Raw genomic sequence first — 21616 nt, 5'->3', positions numbered from 1 at the left:
TGGAAGGAAGAGAACCGAGAGAATCGATTCATTCATTTGGATTTGGTCTTCCTACATCTGTCCAGATTATCCGAGCATCGAAAAGAGACTAAAGGAAAATGTCAGGGAAATTGGGGGCCCCTTAGGGGCCTACGATTTAGGAATGGCTTCCCCGTACCAGACAAACAGGCACTTCAAAAATGCCTGCTATGTGTGTCCTAGACTTCTCTGGGATAAATACTCCTCCCACTTATTAAACTCCTGCTATTTGCCAGATACTGTCTTAATCAGGCAGTAATGGAAAGGCACTGTGGTTTGTTGGTTAAGATGTAAGTTGACTTTGGAACCAGAATGCATGGGTCCAAATCCTGGTCCCACTGTCTTACTAGCTGTGTAACCTTGATCAATTTACTTTAATTCTCTGGAGCTCCATTTTCTCATCTGCTAGTAGAGACAATGAGATTATCTACAATGTAGACGATGCTGAAATTAACCCACATAAAGCAGTTAAAACTGGGCCTAACTAATACTGAGCATTTAATAAATGCTACTAGCTTTTATGTACTTATTCAACATACAGCTATGTGGTATCTACTGTGTTAGGCCTGAGGACGCAAAGGTGATGAAGACAGCCCTGTTCCTGTCCTCAAAGACCAGATATTAAACCTACAAATAAATATGTAATTACAAGTATGATAAGTGCTGTGAAGGAAAAATTCAGGCTACTATAAGCACTACTATGTACAGGAAGCCTGCTGTCAACTGTGGGGGTGAGTGTTGGCCAGTGTGGAGTGGTCAGGAAAGGCTTCCTTGAAATAATGAGGTTTGAGTAGAAACCAGCCAGAGGGGACAGATGAGAGAAGTGGAAAGGGTGTTCCAAGCAGAGGGAACACTACAGACAAAAGCTCTAAGGCGAGAAAAAGCTAATGCATCAATGTGCTGGAAGAAGTTTTGTGTGGTGGGATTCAAAAGCAAGAAGAGAGTAGACAGAATGCAGCTGGATAGGAGGGCAGGGCCAGACCAAAAATCTTTATGGTGGCCTACAGAACGCTCTCTAACTAGCTTGACCACTCATCACCTATACCCCAACCCACCTTACCTTTCTCTAATCTCCTTCTGTCTCCCCCAGCTCATTCTGTTTCAACCATGTTATTTTACTTACTGTTCCCAAAACACAACAGGCACATACTACCTCAGGGCCTTTGCATCTGCTATTCCTTCTGCCTGGAGAGCTCTTTCCCCTGATGTCCACATGGCTGACTTCCTCACACCCTCCAGGTCTTTTTTCAAGTGTCACCTTCTTAGGGAGGCCTTCCCTTAGCACCAAATTAAACTCAAGCCCCCACCGCCACATACACACCACTGTATCTCCTTTTCCTGCTTTCTTTTTCTTCAGACCCCATACAACATACTGAATATTTGACTTATTTATTTTGTTTAAAAGGTTAGCTCCATAAGGACAGACATTTTATCCATACTATGTACAACTGTATCTGCAGTGCCAGCTACTGGACCTGGTACACAGCAGGGACTCAGCAAGTATTTGTTGAAGGAATGAATCATCAGGGGAGTGAAATGGTCAAATTTGCATTCTGAACCCCTAAGTCACTTAGCGTGCCCTGTGACACATGAACTGGGGGGACTAAGACTGGCAAACAGGGGCTAGTCAGTGGCTAAGGCTGGGATAATGGAGAAAAGAGTTATGTCATTTAAAAAAAAATAAACTTTATTTAATTTTTTATTAACGTATGATTGATATACACTCTTATGAAGGTTTCACATGAAAAAACAATGTGGTTATTGCATTCACCCATATTATCAAGTCCCCACCCATACCCCAGTGCAGTCACTGTCCATCAGTGCAGCAAGATGCTGCAGATTCACTATGTGCCTTCTCTGTGCTACACTGTTCTCCCTGTGATCCCCCCACACCATATGTACTAAACATAATACCCCTCAATCCCCTTCTTCCTCCCTCCCCACTCACCCTCCCACACCCCTCCCCTTTGGTAACCACTAGTTCATTCTTGGAGTCTCTGAGTCTGCTGCTGTTTTGTTCCTTCAGTTTTGCTTCGTTGCTCTACTCCCCAAATGAGGGAAATCATTTGGCACTTGTCTTTCTCCGCCTGGCTTATTTCACTGAGCATAATGGCCTCCAGCTCCATCCATGTTGTTGCAAATGGTAGGATTTGTTTCTTTCTTATGGCTGAATAGTATTCCATTGTGTATATGGACCACCTCTTCTTTATCCATTCATCTACTGATGGACACTTAGGTTGCTTCCATATCTTGGCTATTGCAAAAAGTGCTGTGATAAACATAGGGGTGCATATGTCTTTTTGAATCTGAGAAGTTGTATTCTTTGAGTAAATTCCAAGGAGTGGGATTCCCGGGGCAAATGGTATTTCTATTTTTAGTTTTTTTGAGGAACCTCCATATTGCTTTCCACAATGGTTGAACTAACTTACATTCCCACCAGCAGTATAAGAGGGTTCCCCTTTCTCTGCATCCTCGCCAGCATTTGTTGTTCTAAAAGTTATGTCATTTAATCCTCAAACCAGTCCTATAAATCACATGCTTTTATCATCCCCATTTTACAGATGAAAAGCAGGCTCAGGTGAGATGAACTGCCCACATTCCATTTTATTCTAGTTTCTGAGTGTCCCTGTCTGTGTGCATGGTCGTTTCTGGACTTGTTCTGGGCAGAGAAGGAGAGTGGCACTCTAATTCCCTGTTCAGCAGAGACTAGGGAAAAGAGCCTGAAACAACCACAGGACTCAGTGGGAAAGGCAGGAGGGCCATGCCAGGGTTGTGACTTCATTCATAATCCCTCACTCTCTTTTCATTCATTCATATGAATGAAATTCCCTGAGCCCCTGCTCTGTGCATGCCCTGTGCTGGTGGCAAAAGGCACATAGCAATGACCGAGATAGCACCAGCCCTGCCCTCCTAGGGTGCACAGTCCAGTGCAGGGGACAGAACCATCCCCAGACACTGATGACCCAGAGTGGACAGGACTGGGATGGGGAGCAGCACCTGACCTAGCCATAAAGCCTTGGCCAAGTCTTCCTCAGAGACTCCATTTCCCCACCTCTAAAGTAGAGATAATGAAATTTACATCAACACATGACATTGTACAGTCATAGAAATGAGACTATATTTCCGAAGTTAGACTTATACTCTGAAAATAGGTCCTAGGGGGCCTGTAGAACTCATAATGGTGATGATGGTGTGGGTGGGCATCAAGTCAGTTAGTGAGGTTGTCGACATGACCCTGAGCCCTAATCAAAGCCACACACACAGAGACACTCTTCCAGTGCCACATACAAGGAGAATGAACTAGGAAGGGCAAACACACATGACATCAGATGGTTGGAAGAAAAGCATGGTGATATCAGCCCTCTGTTTTGGAGGAGCTTGCATTCCACATGCTGCATTCTAGCCCCCTTGCTGCTTACTCCTCTTCTCTCTACTTGTCTCCAGTGGTGTCTTCTTTGCCTGAAGTGTGGCCTCCCCCATCTTAGCCTACCTCACTCCTACTCCTCACTTTCAGGTCTCAAAGAGATGTCTCCTCCTCCTGGAAGCCCTCCCTGACTCCCCAGGCTGGGTCAGCCCCCCTCTGGGCTCCCCCATCTCAGCCCCGGTTACTTTATTAAAGTAGGTGGAAGGGGGAGGAGACATCTTAACACCAAGTATATAATAAAACGAAGTTGGGAACTGGACTTACTCATGCCAGGCATTGGGCTAAGCATCCTGTCACCTTCTGACGTCATCTCCCACTCTTCTCCCCCAGCCCACTCCTGCCAGCCAAGCCACACTTGGCCTCCTGGCTCTTCCGCCCAGGCACGGGGTCTGTGTTAGTCAGCTAATCTGTGCAACAAATCACCACCAACTGTAATGGTCAAGAACAACAGTATTTATTATCTCACAGTTTCTATAGATCAGGAATTGAACACAGCTGTAGTCATGCCAGCGCATCTGGGAAACGATCCACCGCTAAGCTGATCAGGTGGCTGCTGGCAGGATTCATTTCTTTGCTCGCTGTTGGCCAGCGGCTGCCCTCAAGTTCCTGCCACGTGGGCCTCTCTGAGGGCAGCTGGCTTCATCAAAGCAAGAAAGCAAGAGGAGCCAGAGAGAGATGCAAGCAAGATGGAACTCACTGTTTCTTATAATGTCAGAAGTGACAGGCCATCACTTTTTTTAATTAATTAATTAATTAATTAATTTTTATTTAAAAAATTTTAATATCATTAATGTACAATTACTTGAACATTATGGTTACTAAACTCCCCCTATTATCAAGTCCCCCCCACATACCCCATTACAGTCACTGTCCATCAGCGTAATAAAATGCTATAGAATCATTACTTGTCTTCTCTGTATATACTGCCTTCCCCATGCCCCCACCTGCTACATTATGTGTGCTAATCGTAATGCTCCTTTTTCCTCCTTATCCCTCCCTTCCCACCCATCCTCCCCAATCCCTTTCCCTTTGGTAACTGTTAGTCCATTCCTGGGTTCTGTGAGTCTGCTGCTGTTTTGTTCCTTCAGTTTTTGCTTTGTTCTTATGCTCCACAGATGAGTGAAATCATCTGATAGTCTTTCTCCGGACAAGCCATCACTTTTGCTGTACTGTATGCCTTAGAATGCATCACTACGCCCAGCCCACAGTCAAGCGGAGAAGTCATTCAAGGGTGTGCATACCAGAAGGCAGGGATGAATGGGAGCCTTAGAATGATGGCCGCCTGCGCCCTCCCAGCCTTTGTAGCCACCTCTCCCTCTGTCTGGAAGGCCCTTCCCTCAGATCTGAGTGGCTTCCTCCTCACCTCCCTCAAGCCTTCCCCAGAGGTCCTTCCTTCAGTGAGGCCTTCCCTGACTGTTCTACTTAAATTGCAATACTCCCTAGAGAGGCTGAATAATGGTCCCCAAAGATCCCCAGGCCCAGATCTCCAGAACCTGTTCCCTTATACGGCAAAAGGGACTTCGTAGGTGTGATGGAGTTAAGGCTCTTGAGATATCCAAGTGCACCCTACCTGTAATCATAAATGTCCTGGTAAGAGGGAGATTCAATAGCAGGATGAAACAGGCAATGTGACACTGAAGCAAGATGCTGGCACAGCAGGCTTTGAAGACACAGGAAGGAGGCAGAGCCAAGGAATGCAAGGAATGCGTTCCAGAAGCTGGAAAGGGCAAGAAAGCTGATTCTCCCCTAGAGCCTCCAGAGGGAATGTGGCCCTGCCAACACCTGGATTTCAGCCCAGTGAGTCTGATTTCGGACGCCTGACCTCCAGAACTATAAGACAATATGTGTGCTGTTTTAAGCCACTGAATTTGGGGACATTTGTTACAGCAGCTATAGGGAACGAATACACCTCCCAATCAGACGCAATATACCCACCTCTCCTGCTTAGTTTTTACCATAACAGCGATCAGCATCTGATACATTTTTTTGCTTATTATTTTGCCTGTCTTTTCCACTACAATGTCAGCTCTACAAAATCAGGGACATTTTATAACTGTTCATTAAGGACAATGTCAAATGGACACAAAAGTTGAGAGACTATATAATGAAGCCCCATGTACACTAAGCTTCATCAGTTTTCAACTCAGGGCTGACCATGTTTCCTGTACTTCAACCAATTTCCTGTCGATTATTTTCAAGCCAACCCCAGATACCATTACCATTTCATCTGTAAATATTTCAGAATGTATCTCTAAAAGCAAAGACTCTTTATAAAAACATAACAAAAATAGCATTAGCACACCTCCAAAGAAGTACTAATGATTGCTTAATATTATCAAATTCCAGTGTTTGAATTTGAGTGCAGACTTCTGTCTCCTGTTCACTTATTCTCCTTTGCTACCTTACGTGGCAAAAAACATGATGCAAATTTGATGACCACTAAGGATCCTGAAATAGGGAGATTATCCTGGATGAGCTGGGTTGGCCTGATGTCACCAAAAAGGTCCTTGTAACTGAAAGAGGGGGGCAGGCATGTTAGAACCAGAGGAGGCAGGCAGTGGGCAGTGGAAGCAAGAGATGGGGGTGGTGCCAGTGCTGGCTTTGAAGACGGAAGGGGCCGTAAGCCAAGGAATGCAGGCAGCTTCCAGAAGCTGGGAAAGGCAAGGGCTTCTTTCCTGCAATCTCCAGAAAGGATCTCAGCCATGCTGACACCTTGATTTTAGTTCAGTAAGACCCAGGTCAGACGTCTGACATCTGATGTAAGATACTACATTTGTATTAATTAAGCATCCAAGTTTGTGAAGCAGGAGTCCTTATCCACTAGAGATATGTTCCAAGACCCCCCGTGGATGTACTGAAATTGTGGATATACATATATATATATAATCTATCTATAAATATAAATGATATATATATAAAAAACATCTGTCTATAGGGAACCTTGGTTTTTCCTGTGTGTACATACCTATGATAGTTTCATTTATAAATTTCATTATAAATTAGGCCAGTAGTGAATACTAATAGAACAATTATCATGATATACTATAATAAAAGTTATGTGAATGTGTTCTCTCAATATCTTATTGTTGTATGCACACTTCTGTGATGATGTCAGATGAGAAAACGCCCACATGATGGGTTGAAGTGAGGTGAATGACGTAGGCGTTGGGACGTGGTATTGGGCTACCACTGACCTGACAGTTTGTCAGAAGGGAGATCATCTGCTTCAGGACCACCTTGAAAAGTAGCTAATGTGAACTGAACCCTTAGTTTTTATTTAATTTTAATTAATTTAGATTTAAATATCCACAGAAGGTTGGTGGCTATTATATTGGACATTTCAGACCATGACAGTTGCTGTAGCTTTTCTGATTTGTCAAAAGATACACTGAAGAGATACATACTTGTGTTTTGTGAAAAATTCAAGGAGCAGTTTAGGAAATGAAGTGGGGCAGAAGCAAAGGAAAATCACTCTTCAAGGTCGTATCCTCACCAAGACCACATAGATTTCTGGTAGATAAAGCCTTGTTGAAGACAAGCTCACAATTCGTAATTTCAACACACATGAGGAAACGATCCACCATGAGTGAGAACCAGCAGGCAACATTGACAGAAGTAGATGACGGGAATTATCAGACATATACTATAAAATAACTAAGTTTAAATGCTTAAAGACATAAAAGAAGAATCCATAAAATGAAAAAACGATCAAGACAATACCAAAACAAACAAAGACAGGCATATTGGAAAGAGGAAGGATTGAACTTACATGAGGGAAATCCTTCAGAAAGGGGTTACCTTCACACAGGTATGTCAAAAACAGAAACAATGATGAGCACTTACGCAGTCAGAATGGAATCCAAAGAGAAGGAAGTCAATTTCTGTGCAAACTACCTTTATTTATAAAGAAAAACTTCTCCATTTGGTTATGAAACCAGTGCTGTGTGAAGGCACTTGATGGGGGAGAGGTGGGGCAGGGATCCTGGGAGAGACCAATGTCCCTCACCTGGCGCCCCAAGGCTGCTGGGAGACATGGGGGAAAGGCAACTCTTAGGGGAATCCAGTGGAGGTGACCCATCCCAGATGCCTCTGGGATATTGGGTTGGCCTGCTTTTGGGTGGGGGGGTTGGCGGTAGGAGTGGGAGGCACTTTGGATGGGATCCAATTTGGCAAATGGGGGGTCTCTCTTGCTCCCAGTGATTTCTAGCCCCACCATGACCTCCCACGGCTAAGGCAGGTTTCTAAACTTAAGGCTGGGCTTCTCCTCCTCGGGGAAGCAGAGGGCTGGTGGCAAGGACCCCACCCCTGCAGGGGTAGGGGTGCAGAGAGATGCAACAATCTTGGAAGGGGATGTCTGGAGCAAAGGCAGGGCTACTTCCTGCTGCCTCCCGTGGAAATGTCCTCCTCTCCAGCTAGACCTTATTCCTCTGAGGCTTCACCCTGGGGAAGAGCTGAGGGAAGACGGAATCTTCAGACACCAGGAGCTCCCACCCACAAATTTAATGGAGTAATTTAACCCACCCCAACCATGCAGACTGTTTCCATCCTCCCATCCTTCCTAACGGACTCTCTCAGCATCTCCTAAACCACTCCTGAGTGCCTGAGTCCCTTGTCACCTCCAAGCACCAGATGGAGCCTTCCAATCAGCAGCACAATAAGTGAAATGGAAAATTCAGAGTCTCCCCTACTGCCACGAAGGAAATGCCTGCCTCTACATACCAGCGCCATGGCTATCTGGTGGGGACCCACTTCCACCCCTGCCCAATTAAAAGAATCTCTTCTAGGAACACAACGGGATCTTCCTCGTCTCCTCCCCTATCCTGGTAGAATCTGCCTCCCTCCTAGTGTAACTTTATTAATGGATTCTTCGGCGCCATGCATGCCCAATGCAGTATAACTGAAGCTTCCTCACCACAATGCCTGTAACATAAAATCCTTTAACTTTCCCCCATCACCAAAATGGGATTCCCTGCCACTCCTCTTAGCTAAAATACATTCTTCTTTACCTCCCCATTAGTATGATTAGGGATGAGAAAAAATGTATTTGAGCATGAACCAAATAACCAGTAGGCAGTTCTGATGACTACCCCAAGAAGTTCCATCGGTAAAGGGCCTCGCCCTCACACCCTCCATTACTGTAATGGCCTTTTCCTTACCTCCCACAGCCCATAAGGGACTCCTGAACCCGCCCCCTCCCAGCACCACCAATATAACGTGCTGTCCCTCTAGCCCCTGTTTTCCTGTGGGATCAGCCCTTTCCCCAAACAGCCATCAAGAGGCTAGCACAATCTCTCTTCAGGGCTCACCCCGAAGTAGTTACGCGGCACGTAGCCCTCTTGGCCATGGAGAGCGGCCCACCACCAGTCGGTCTCTTCCGGCCCGTCCCTGCGCAGCACGGTGACCGACTCGCCCTCGCGGAAGGACAGCTCGTCTCCGAACTCAGCGCTGTAGTCCCAGAGGGCATACACGACCCCGCTGTGCATCAGCCCCATGCTCTGCTCCACGTCTGCAACACGAACCATCAGGGATCCTGAGCGACTGCTCCAGGGGGGCCAGGAACGCTCAGGGACGCAAAACACGCAGGGGACAAGGACAGGCGCCTGGGACTTGGCGCCTGGCCCAGCTGGGGGCCGAGCCACCTGAAAAGTTACGTACCCCTATCTGGGGAGGGGCGCCTGAGCTCTAGTCAGCTGCCAGACTCTTAACATGCGAGAACACTGGAGCGCATCAGACTGGGTACGGCACCGCCCGAGGCAGGGTCGGGGTCCCCTTTCCCTCTTGTACACTGTTAAGTCCCTGTGTCACTCCCCGCTTAAGCGGTAGTCTCTGCAGCACTCAATCCCTCCCTCAGAGGGTACAGCCCTCCGCCCCGTCCTCCCCCGAAGTGGGCCCACCTCTCCCCTTCCAGATGGTGCAATCCATCCCTTCCCGAGGGCGAAGGTCTCCAAAGAGCTTGTAATAACTTCTGCAGATGGTACAGCCCACCAGAACCTCCCCCTTCCATCAGGTGATAAAATTCCCACCAAGGACTGAACCCCCTTTCACGATGGTAGCGTCCACCCTGCTCCCTTTCCGTAGTGGTTCAGTCCACTGCGTCCAGTTTCTCCTCCCCTTCCGGCCAGGTGCGCTGTCCCAGGTCTACTTTCCCCTCACAAAACTCTTCGCCATCCAGGCAAGTAGGACAGTACCGCCGTCACATCTCCCTGCCTCCACCTACCTGTGACAGGTGTAACGGCCCGTCTCCCCCAAAAAAGGTTATAGCATTTGCCCCTCTTCAGGGGGAGGTCCCAGGGGTCCAGTCTCTGTGGGACCCTGCTCTCCCTGCTCCCCTGCAAGGCAGGTGTCACAGCACCAGGTTCTCATCCACTTTCTGCTCTTAGAGGCACAACAGGCGCAGCTAGGTGTCCGGTAGGCTCGCCTCTAAAATACATTGTCCCACCCCCAGGTCCCAAGGCCTGCCTTACCCCAGCTCGGTGAAGTTCCCAATCCAGCCCTGACACAATTCCCCCTCCAGGTGGGCTATGCAGACCCTACGCACACCCCCATGGTAACTAGCCTGCCCCTCCTTGGGGTATATGGTGCAGCCTTGTAAGGGGAGGGGTCCCCAAGCTCCTCCCCAGAAGCCACGACCGGCTCATATGCCAGCCACGTGGTACTGCTCCTCCCACAGGTAGTACAGGCCGTCGGCCCAGCTCTCTGCCACACTCTTCTCCCCCGCAAGTGTCCAGCTTGCACATCAAGGCCCAGTGTTTCCCTCACCCTCAAAGATGGCACAGTCTGCTCCCCACACACACCCTGCTTGCACCTGTCACCTGGGTGGCCCGGTCCCCACAATCGCCTCCTCCAGAGGTGGCCCATCCAGCCCGCCCACCGGGGCGCACCAGCCCCGTCTCGAACCTGCCAGGTAAGTGGCGCAGTCAGCGTAACCCTCGCGGTAGGGGTCGCACTTCTCGATGGCTGTGGCGCCATCGCTAAGCGTGGTGGCAAAGATTGCCGCGCCGTGCTGCACCAGCGCCGTGCAGATGGCCGTGTCGTTGCACGAGGCGGCGCAGTGCAGCGGTGTCCTAGGCGTGGGAGGTAAGCATGAGAGGCGGCGCGCTCGCCCGCAGGTGCCCAGGCCCCCAGCGCCGTCCCCGCCCCACGCCCGCCGCGCACAGGTCAGGGCTCACCAGCCGTGGCTGTCGGGGGAGTTGACGTTGGCGCCGGCCGCGATGAGAAAGTCCACGATGGGGTAGTTGGCACCGCAGATGGCGTTGTGCAGGGCTGTGATGCCCTCCTCGTTGGGCTGGCTCGGGTCATTCATCTGCGTGGACGGTGGAAGGGTGGGGATGCGGGGGCTCAGTACCGCAGCTGCCATCCCGCGTCCAGCGCCCCCACCCCGCCTGCCCTGCTGTTTGGCAGCACTCACTTCCTTCACCGCCTGCTGCACCACTTCCAGCTCCCCGGTCAGCGCGGCGTCCAGCAGTAGCACCAGCGGGTTGAGGCGCGCGTGGCGAGCCTTGCGCGGGGAGCCCACCTTCCGCAGCACAGAGCGCATCTCCTGAGGGGACAGGGCAGAGGATTGTTTATATGCTCATTACTCGGAGTGGGAGACGGAGGTTCAGGGACCGGGAGGCAGCCACCGCAGAGCAACTAAACAGGCAGAGCCAGGGCTGGGAACCCAGGGAGGCACAGAGCCTGAGTCCAGGGAGGGCCGTCGTGGGTGCGTGTGCCTCAGTTCTACAGCCTCTGGTTCCCTGCAAGAGTCAGAGAATCTGGTGATTTGGGGAATCACTGAGACCTGGTAGGGAGCTGGGAGCCCAAGTCGATGACTGTGGGAGCCAGATAGTCAACACACACAGTCTCATTTCTTTTATTTAAAAAATGCTATGAAGCACACATAACAAAATGTCACCAAGTGTTAGTTTCAGATGTTTGGAATTAGAATATTTATCATATTATTCCTTCTGCTTTAGTTTTGATCTTCCAGTGTCCTCCTGCAAGATTCACTTATTCTAAGCATGTGGCATTTGTGACTCTGGTCTTCGATGTCAATTATTTCAAGAGTCTGGAATTTGTAGATCCCAAGAGCCCCTGCTTCAAAATTCTCTGATGCTGTTATTTCACTTCCAGTATGATGTGAATCCAGAAATTCTAACCTGCACTAAATTGCTGGGAACTGAAGACATTGCATTCCCAGGGTTCTATGATTGAGAACTTTAATGTTTTACGGTTAGAATTTCATTCCAAAAGATTGGAAGGGAATACTCCAAGTGTTAATCGTGGTTCTGAGTGCTGTGATTTGGGCTTCTTTATTCTACTTCTATCCACTTCCTCCTAGTTTCTATGGTGTTTGTGTATTGTTGATTTAAAATGTAATTCTGTAGGACAACATATTAGTGATCTGTGATTTTATGATGATCTGAATGATAAAAGAATCTCTGATTTTCAGCTTTGGTGACTTCCACCATCAGTAATAACCAGGATTTGTGCTAATAACTTTTAAAATCCAAAGACCTGTTCTTCAAACCTTCAGGGCTCTAGGATTCTGAAATTTCACTGTTCTACTGAGATTATGCTTCCAGAATTTAATTATTGAATTCTGGGAGTTTTCAAGTTTCTTTGTGGCCAGGACTTTGTGATTCTACAATGACCATTGCAAGATGTTGGTGTTCTTCTGTTCTTCATTTCAAGATCCTGAGCCTCAGCATTTCTGGCTTCACTCTCAGGAGGATCCGGGAATAGGCATTTTTTTGGGGTGTCCACCTGGTCTCCACTTCTCCAATGGGGGGAATTGACCCCATCCCTGTCTACCCACACTGAGCAATCAGGACTCATCCATGTGACTATTCCCCCCAACTCCAACCCTCATTCAAGATGTAGGGACTGGACTGAGATCAGCAAGAGACCATCCCCTGGTCAAATGATATCATACAATATTAGTAGTTAAGTGCCAGCTACTATTCTAAGCACTATATTAATGTACTTAACCCTCAGATCATCCCTGTGGTTTTTCTCATCCCCATTTTACAGATGAGGAGTCTGAGGCCCAGAGAGGCTAAGTATCTTGCCCACAGTTGCACAGCTGATAAGAGCCACAGGACTGGTTTTCAGACCCAGGCAGTTTAGCACTGCAGCTGGTGTACTAACCCACCACACCCACAGCCTCAGAGACCAAAGACTTGCTCTGGAAAATGGGAATGGACGAAGCTTCAAGTAGGGTCACAGAACACTATGAACTTGAACTGGGAAGTCATTTGGAGGCAGGGCTGGGTGGGCCATTTCTAGCCATGGCACCAGCTTGCTGGGGTATTAGAGGAGAGAGCAGATTCCCAGAGACAGCAGACACAAGAGACTGTGTGGCAAACAGGGAGAGAAATGGTGACTGCCTTGATTTAGGCAGGCTTTTCAGGAACCAGAATAAACCCATTGTTGTACCAAGACACTCATTTCCAGGTTGTATGACTCTGAGATTCTGAAGGGATGCCCCCAGGGGGCAGCTTATTAAAGAGAAGCAGAGAAAGTCTCCGTGGCCAAGACCTCTGGATGCCTCTCCATATACATTTTCCCTTTCTTCTGAACACATGCATACTTAGATTAAAAACTACACTTCCCATCCTCCCTTGCAACTGGGTGCCTTGCCAGAGATGCAGAATATGTGATGTATGCAATTTCCAGGTTCTATCCTAAAAGAGAAGGGGCACTGCCATATGCTGATTAATATACCTCAGTCTCCTCCATCTGACTTACCATGCTCTGTGGCTGCTCTGGTGGGCTGCTCTGGGGTGGGGCCGCGGGTGGTATGGGAGCTGGTGGGGCAGGAGCAGGGGGCCCTGCCCTGGCCTCAGATCCCTCAGTGATGGAGGTCAGTTCGGGCTCAGGCCCCCCTGGCCCCACAGGCCCACTGTGACGATGGAAGAGGCGGCTGATGATCTGTTGGTACTGTTTCTTATGGGTGGGGGGTAGGGCTACAGCTGGGCTCTGTTCCATGGAGCCCCTGCGTTTGAGGGGTCGTGGAATCTCTGCCAGCACCCGTGCCACCTCCTCCAGCTCGGGGACTGACTGAGCCTCAGGTGGCAGTGCAGGCTGCAGCCGTGTAGGGCTGAGGGGCCGAGTTACAGCGCCTTCATCTGCATCGCCAGCCTCCAGTGCTGGTGTCAGCAGCCCCTCCAGCTCCGGCTCCAGCTCAGTGGGGGGCTTGGGGGGTCCTATGGAATAAAGCCCTGTCAGAGGAAGGGTCCCAGAGAGATCCCCAAGACTCCCTCCCTACAACTTCCAGGCCCTATAACCAGCACCTGATTTGCTGTGTGACCTTAGGTAAGTTCCTTGCTCTTTCTGAGCTACACTTTCCTCAGACTGTGAATAACATACAATTATGCCATCTCTCATTTGTCAAGCACTTGGCATGTGCCTGGCACTTTACACACGTTTTATTGAATTCTCACCACTACCCTGTGAGGCACATATAGCTATCATCTCCTTATTACAGAAAGAGAAACTGGATCTTGGAGAGAGCAAATTGGTTGCCCAAAGTGACACAAAATGGGATTTAAACTCAGTTCTAACTCCAGAATCTGTGCTCCTACCATCACGATAGACTTGACATGGTAAGATTCCAAGAATTTCCTCTCCTCGTAACTCAGGCAGAAAACTGACTAGCTTCCTGGTGCTTAACAGTCTCTTCTTACTTATTCCTCTTTATCAGAGCTTCTAAAGAAGTCAGAAATAACAATGATTACTCTCTATTGATGAAGCATTACTTCATTGAATGTTCATCACAATCTATGAGGTAGATGTTATTACTCTCTCTTCACAGATGTGAAAATGGAAGTTCAGATAATGTAACTGATTTTTCCTGTAAGTCTATGGTGGACAGGGGCTCAAAACCCACTCTGCTTTAAATCCAGGCCCTGCACTTGGCTCATACCCAAAAACATTAATAATAATTATACCTAATATGATACTTATTGAGGGCCTACTATATACCAGGCCCTATTTTAAGGACTTTATATGGATTAAATAATCTAATACCATACCTCAGTAAGGTAGTTTCTATCATTATTCACCTTTTAAACTCAAGGAAATTGAGGTCCAGAGAAGTTAAGTGACAGCCCAAGGTCACACAGCATGGAGTCAGGGTCAGGGCCCATGCTACTCCTAGCTCCTGAGCAAACTCCCAAGCTCATCTGGCCTACTCCTCTGCAGGGACAGTGTCTGGAAATAGGTGCTTGGCTGTGCTGGCTCCCCGAGCTGGTCAGGTTCCCAGACATTTGTCCTCCCTTCACCCAGCACTCTGGGACACCCCCACTGCCTGCGCATTGCCAACTTACCTTCACTCACAGGGGGCCAAGGCTGTTGCGGAGGCTGGGGGACTTGGGCAGGGGGTTGAGGAGGAGGCAGGGGCTGTGGTTGAGGCTGGGGGTGCAGCTGGGGCTGGGGGGGTGCCTGGGGCTGGGGAGGCAGCTTAGGTGGGGGAGCTCGGGAGAAGACAGGGGAGCCGGGGTGCATGGCCCTGCTGGCCCCCTGCTCCCAGAAGGCATTCTGCAGCTTGAATATCATGCTGAGGGGGATAGGGCGCTGGCGGGGCGCACTGCGGGGCTGGGGGCTGGAAGGAGGCATGGGGATGCGGCTGACTGGCTGCCAGCTTCGGGGCAAAGTGCCTGATGGCCCCGCGGAACCTAGTGATCGGCGATAGCTGCCCACATCGGATCGCCTGTCGTTGGCCAGAGGGGAGACCTTGTAATTTCGGGGCAGAGTGGCGCTGGTGAGATTGTCCTGGGGATGAAAGAGGGAAGGAGGGAAGGTAAAAGGGGCTCAGGCGTGAGGAACACGGGTAAGGGAACCATAGGTTGGAGAGGGAAGGAGGGAGGGAAGGACAGAAGGTGATAAGTGAGAGAAGGAGGTGAAAGAAGCCAGAGGGAGTGAGGGAGCGGAAGGAAGGGAGAGGAAAGAGGGTGAAGGAGGGGTGGAATCCAGTAAGAAGGGGGGAGGAGGGGCAGGAGAGCGGAAGCGTGAGACTGGTTCTGCCGCGGATCCCCGCCCGCGCCCACCAACTCCCTCTCCGGCGGCCCCTCACCTTGCCCGTGGCCCCCAGCCCGTCCAGGCTGCTCTCTCTCCAAGGCAGCAGCTGCAGGCCTGGCGAGGCCGGCCGCGCGAAGACGTCCAGGCCTGAGAGGGGATAATCACTAGGGTCTGCGGGACACCGCTTCGGCTCCCACGTCCCCGGCTCCCATCACTTACGTTCGTAGCTGGCTGTCTGTGAAGGCTTCTTCTCGTATGCCACGTCTAAGTCAGACTCGTTCCAGGCTTTGGGAGGCCGCCGGCGCAGCATCAGGTCGTCTGGGGAGAGGGTGTGAATGGGGATGTGGGGAGCGGCTGGTCGCGGGTCCCGCCCGCCTCCCGCCCCCCAAGTTCAGCCCCTAGTTCACCTTGAGAGCGCAGAGGCGGGGCAAAGGCGCTGCCGCCAGCGCCCAGCAGGGGGCTCCCAAATGCAGCCGGAGCGTCGTAGGCTGCGGTCTGGGGGCGCGGCGAGGGGACGCGCTCCGGAAAGAAGGCCTGGGGGCCCTCAACCAGAGGGCTGGCACGTGGAGAGCCGGCCCGGCCCAGGTAATCGAAGGGCGTGGGGGGACCCTGCTGGCGGTGCGGGCCTGATCCGGGCCGCGGGGAGGGCGCACGGCCGAGGGGGCTTCCTGCGCCATCGAAGGCGCGGGGCCGGGGTGATGGCGCACGGTCCAGGCTACCGTAGGCGTCCGGCTGCAGGTAGAGCGGGGTGCGCGGTGACGACGGCCGGCCCTTAGGGGACAGGGGGCTGTAGGGAAGCAGAGCCGGGGCGCTCTCAGAGCGTCCGAACGAGGTGTCTGCGCCATCGGTGGCCACCTTCCGAAGGGACCCGCGGCTGCCTGAGTGTTCGGGAACCGGGCTGGAGCTGTACCGGGACTGCTGTGGGGAGGGCAGGACATTAAGGGGCAAAGGAGACATTAGTAGTGGGGTTGATAAAAGGTCAAAAGAGGCCAACCAAAATCAACCCAGGGGAGTTGGACGGAAGCTGGAGATTCAGGCACGGGGAGCCCAGGTGAGAAGTGTTGGGGAGCCAGCCCTGCAATCAGGGCCGAGGCTAGCTAGCCGCGGTGAACTTATGCCACTTAGAAAAAGACCCTTTTCCTTCTGGAATTCCTGTTAAATGTCCACTTCCCCTGGTCCTCTCTTTCAAGTACCCTTCTATAGCCCACAACCTGTACAACCGTATGCCTGAACTCCAGGCTCACCCTAGCGGGGGCTCCGGCCTGCGAACCAGGAGGAGTCGGCGAGTCTGACCACAGCGACTCCAGCTGCTTGGTCAGTTCGTCCACCTTGGCCGCCGCCGTGTCCAGCTCCATCTGCTTCAGGTCCATGTGCTTCATGGCCAGAGCTGGGCAGGGGGGTAGTGGCAGTAAGGACAAGGGACTCGCCCCCGAGAGCCCCCCAGGCAAGCCCCGCCCCCACCCCAGCTCACACTGGAAGTTCAGGTCCAGTAGGTCCTGCGCACTTGGGAATGCCTCGCTGTCCATGGTGCCGACCGCAGCGGGGCGCCTGCGGGAATTGGGGAAGAGGGGCGGGGAGCCTTCTTAGACCCCGCCCGCAGGGGCCCTGAGGAGCCCATAGCGCCTCTCCTTTCCTCGTTCCTTCCACTGGAAGCGCTATGCCCCTCCACTTTCTGGCCGGAAAAATGCCAACTCCTTCAAAGTTGTCCTGGAAGGCTTGGGACAATTCACTCTCTTTACGTGGCTCTTTGTCCATCTCTCTATCTCAGCCCTAAGAAGACTTGAAGGATTCCTTCAACAGTTATCCACTGATCACCTACTATGTGCTAGGCATTACAGAGAACAGAAGATGAAGTAATATCAATTACTGAGTGCCTGTTAGGACCAGAAAACACTACATGAGAGGCTGGAGATATTTTTTTAAATAATAATTGTGCTGCCTGCTGTGTGCCAGGCCCCATGCTAGTTGTCTGAGGGTATAATGAAATATAACCATTTTTTTTGAAAGGCCACTGCCTCCTAGAATTGTGCCAAGTACTGTGAACCCAATACCCCATTTGATGGTCAAACTCACCATAGTAGTCAAGAAAGTGGAGCTCAAAAACATTTGTTCAGGGTCACCCTGCAAGAACTTGGGAGTACTAGGTTTCACATCTGGATCTAACTTGTTATTTTGGGTCATTTCCACCAGACTAGAAAAGTCCCAGAAGGCATGGACCACTCAGCTTCCTCTCACCACAAAAAGTCCCCACCCAAAAAAGACCTGGTTCACAGGGACCCAGTGTTAACAGGATGAACAGGGAAGCGGCCAGGAGCAGCCAGGCTGCTGTGGTCACCAGCGCAGTGGGAGGGAGCCAGACCACCAGGAACCGGTCAGGCCAGCACCGTCCACATCCCCCTGGTAGCCGCCACACCCACCAGCTCCGCCGCCTCCCCGGGCTGCACTGAGTGCTTAACTGGTGGTGCAGACACGGGCAGCAGGGCAGGCCGGGACATGCTGATTCCAGCCTCTGTCTGGGCAGCCTTGGAACAGAACCTGTTGGAGCAGGTGGCTCGTTTGGGTGTATTGGCAGTGTGTGACCTTAGGTGGTGAGTCCCCTTCACTCCTCCAGCCTCAGTTTCCCCAATAGTGAGAGGAGGAGACAAAGCTATTCTGAGAGGCCTTTTCTATCTCTCAGAGGCCTAGATTCTGAAACTGTAAAGACCTTGGGGCTGTAATTAAAGTTCTACAGAGCCTAAAACCCTCAGATTAAGAACACACTGTTGGAAAGTTCTGAGTCCAAGATTCTATCTTTGGAGCATCCTAGAACTCTGCAATTTTGCCAGCCTAGATTTTTCCATCTTCCTGCACTACCGTTCTCTCTCTCCTAGAATCCCGCTGTCCTCAAAGTCTAGGTGAATGCATGGTATAGTGGAGTAAGGAGCCAGTCTAACAGGGTTCTGGAGGTACCACTGTTGGACCCAGACAAGAGTGCCTCTTGATCTGTAAAGTGAGGATATACTGCAGTCTACCTCAGAGGACTGTTATGTGAGGATCTAATTGGCCAGAACGTGCAAGACGCTCTGAGTACTCAGGCCTCAGAAAGCAGGGACTACAGGAATCAGAATTCAGGGCTTTTAGAATCTCAGAAATACACAGGATAATGGTATAAGATATCAGTGTCTGTTAAAATATAAAAATGAACAATTCTTTGCGGCCTCCAGTGCCAGCATTCTAGCAGCGAGAGGTTCTCTTGGGGATTTCACGATTCTAAGACTCTCAGACCCCATGCCGACATCCTCTGGCTCTAAGGAAATGCCAAGGCTGGGCGTGGGGCCGTCCTCGGGTTGGTGCGCGAGCTGGTGGAGGGAGTGTCGGGGCCGCCAGGGGGCGCTCGGGGTCACGGCCCGACCCTCGCAGGGCCGCGGGCAGCGCCTGAGCTCACATCCCCGGAATGCGCTACGGGCCCGGGCAGGTGCTCACCTCCCGCGACTGGGGAGAGGGGGCCGGGCTGCGCAAAAGCGGCGCACGCCGCGCCTCTGCTCTGCTTCCAGACCCCTGCACTCCACTCCAACCGCAATCCCCTTCTCCCTTCTGCGGGCTCTAATCCACCCCCAGGTACCCTTCCCCGGGTTTCCCTCCAACTTCAGCTTCCTCTTTCCCCCTCCACCCCACCGTTAGCTCTCCTAACCCCAGCCTCCTCTGCTGCGTGCAGCCAGATTCTTTCGGGTTAAGGATCCTGGGATCTTCCCGGAGGAATCATCCCCGTAAAGAACCAGGTCAGGCCAGGCTGGGCTGGGAATACCCTGGTTAGAATCCTACAGCTCTGTCGGACAGACTGACGCTGGGAGAGACCCCACGCTCTCTGGGACTTGGTTTCCCCCCTTGTGGACATTTGTGGAACGGGTTAGAGCCTTCCCCTAAGACTCTACCTTGGGCTATTTAGCTTCTCTGCGCCTCAGTTTCCTCATGTGTATAATGGGGGAATTAATACCTTCATCTCAAAAACAGTGTGAGCTTTGAGTGACATAACTTATGTACAGTGTTTAGAACAGCAGGGCATCAAATAAAGTTCATATATATCCTTCTTTGGCTGTTCCTTAAGATAACACAGAGTCCCACACAGTGTGAGGGCTCAAGACCCAGAGTAATATTTTTTTCCTAAAAGGGCCCTTTCAACTCTTCCTGAGATTGTAAAAGCTTAGGTTTTGATTTCTGGAGTTGCAACCTCCTGAGCCCTAAATTCTTCCCATACATTCTTGAGTTACGGCCAGTGATCATCTCCAGAAATTTAGGCACAGGGGCATGAGGAGCCCTGGAAGATTCCAAACATAAAGTGGCCAAAGCCCAGAGTGTGGTCTGTGCCTGTTCTGCAGCCTCAGTTTCCCCACTAGAGTAGGGAGAAGTTATTCCCTTGGGTGGGGCCACAAAGCAAACCTCACTGGGAGTGACACCTTTGGGTGGCTGCCTAAGGCTTCTGTAGACAGTGGGAACCATCCTGTCCACCTGCCAGTCCAGAGCCTGGCACGCTGTGAGCTTTGACTTGGCAGCCACAGTTATTTTTTTTTTAATTTCATTTCAGGCTATCACCAAACGCCTTTCAAGCCCGAGCATTAGAAAGTTCTCTCTCTCATCAGACCCCAGGCCTCCCCCACCCCCTAGTTTAACCCCCTCACATGACCCATGGGGGTGGAGACCAGGAGGCAGACAGAGGGAGGCATCAGTCCCTGCCCTCCCCCAGCGTCAAGGACAGATACACACCTCCAGAATTAGCCTCTATTCCTCCCTTATCTCCCACACTACCTAAGGTCAGACAGATGGGGGTGGAGGTGACAATTTTCTCCTCAGGGTCAGGGCCAGAAGCCCCAGGAGGGAGGTTAGTCAGAAAATCTGGTGAGAATGCATGGAATCCCATCCCCAGAGAGCTGTGGAAGAAAGGAAAAGCCACAGTGCCCCCAACCCTGCTGGGTGTGACCTCTAAGCCTCAGTTTACCCTTGTCTTCTCTGTAATGTCTGTGTAGTGTCCAGCCATGCAAACTTTCCAGAATCCAACCCCACTTTCTGAATTCTGCCCTGGGTACTAGAACGCCCTCTGCAAACCCCAGATACTCCCCACATCAATGGGGCAATGAGGGGCCTCGCCCCCGGTAGGGGGCGCCTTGGGGCAGAGGTCCCTCCTCTGGTTAGGCAGGTCTAACGCCCCGGTTAATGACATGTTGGGGATCGCACAGAGGCACAGAGGAGTTTGGAGAGCTGCCCCAGTCCCCCACCCCCTACTGGCCCCCACCCCAGAGCAGGAAAGTGGGGGAGAGCGCCGGAACAGTCTCCAGAGAGACCCTGGGGGCTTGTCCTGCTACATTTCAGGGACTCAGGTTCCACTATCCCCACCCCACCCCTAATTCTACCCGGAGACCTAGAGGCTTGTGGAGAAGGCAGCTGGAGGGCGGCAGGGATAGCCTCCCATTCCACTCCAGAAGCCCGAGCCTCGCATTTCTGCCCAAATCTCAGGCATCCGATACCCCAATTTTAATTAAGGTCTCAGGCTTCCGAGAGCCCTAAATTTGAGGGTCTTAAGAAGTCTCAGCTCCAACGTCCCCCCGGAACCAAGGCGTCCGAACCCCCCATTCCAAGAACCCAGGCATCCAAGTCCCCTTTCCTTTTGCCCAGTAAATCAGGATCCGAGGTTTCTCTCCTTCGAAGGACCCTAGCATCTGTTCACCCCCTATTCCGCTCTCGGACCCAGGGTCCGAGTCCCCTCCCAGTCCTCCCAGGGACGCGGGAGTCGGGCTCCTCCAGAGCCGCTGGACCCCACGGGGGTGGAACTCACGGATCCGGGGCAGATCCTGGCGCCGGGGGACTTCCTCCGGCTTCGGCTCGGGCTTCGGGGAGCGGAGGACGGGGCGGGGCAGGCGCCGGGAACAGGTTAGACGACGTGACTCCGGCTGGAGGGAGGCGGGTCCCGGAGGGGAGGGGGAGATGGGGTCGCCTCGAGCACCTTGGGACTTGTAGTCCCAGAGGGGGCAAGACGCATACTGAGACGTTCCCATTTGGATTGAACCCAAAGTCCATTTCACAGACTGGAAGGGCGAGGTCCAGAAGCCGAGGGTGACCTGGCCCTGTAGATAGAGTCTAGACTCCTACCTCGCAGTGGCTGCAGGAGACAGACTCCTGAGTCCCTGACCCACTTCTCCAGGT

General features: G+C 51.5%; 1 protein-coding gene across 2 annotated transcripts; it reads right to left on the bottom strand.

Annotated features, from left to right (window-relative positions):
- Nucleotides 1-7316: 7316 nt before the first annotated feature.
- On the bottom strand, nucleotides 7317-21397 carry PPP1R13L (protein phosphatase 1 regulatory subunit 13 like). 2 transcript variants are annotated; one of them, XM_036886018.2, is made up of 13 exons: nucleotides 21249-21397; nucleotides 16914-16990; nucleotides 16687-16829; nucleotides 15850-16360; nucleotides 15662-15760; nucleotides 15498-15589; nucleotides 14752-15196; nucleotides 13172-13629; nucleotides 10851-10982; nucleotides 10612-10745; nucleotides 10340-10506; nucleotides 8749-8948; nucleotides 7317-7893 (listed from the first exon to the last, which is right to left on the bottom strand). In XM_036886018.2, exons 2-13 carry the CDS (start codon nucleotides 16966-16968, stop codon nucleotides 7855-7857), a joined length of 2475 nt encoding a protein of 824 aa, XP_036741913.2. In that variant the 5' UTR covers nucleotides 16969-16990; nucleotides 21249-21397; the 3' UTR covers nucleotides 7317-7854. The 2 variants fall into 2 exon arrangements, with proteins under 2 accessions (XP_036741913.2, XP_036741914.2); XM_036886019.2 differs by having other exon boundaries at nucleotides 15850-16357.
- Between the last annotated feature and the right edge of the window lie 219 nt (nucleotides 21398-21616).

The sequence above is a fragment of the Manis pentadactyla genome, chromosome 15 (assembly GCF_030020395.1).
Source record: "Manis pentadactyla isolate mManPen7 chromosome 15, mManPen7.hap1, whole genome shotgun sequence".
NCBI lineage: Eukaryota > Metazoa > Chordata > Mammalia > Pholidota > Manidae > Manis > Manis pentadactyla.
The sequence above is the reverse complement of the archived record's forward strand: the minus strand, read 5'-3'. Positions and strand labels throughout refer to the sequence as shown.

Coding starts and splice junctions, on each gene's coding strand:
- PPP1R13L (XM_036886018.2), bottom strand. CDS start 16,968: ATGGACAGCGAGGCATTCCCAAGTGCGCAGGACCTACTGGACCTGAAC. Junction 16,830..16,913: donor ACTGGACCTGAACTTCCAGT/GTGAGCTGGGGT, acceptor CCCCCTGCCCAG/CTCTGGCCATGAAGCACATG. Junction 10,507..10,611: donor TCCCCCGACAGCCACGGCTG/GTGAGCCCTGAC, acceptor TCCCACGCCTAG/GACACCGCTGCACTGCGCCG.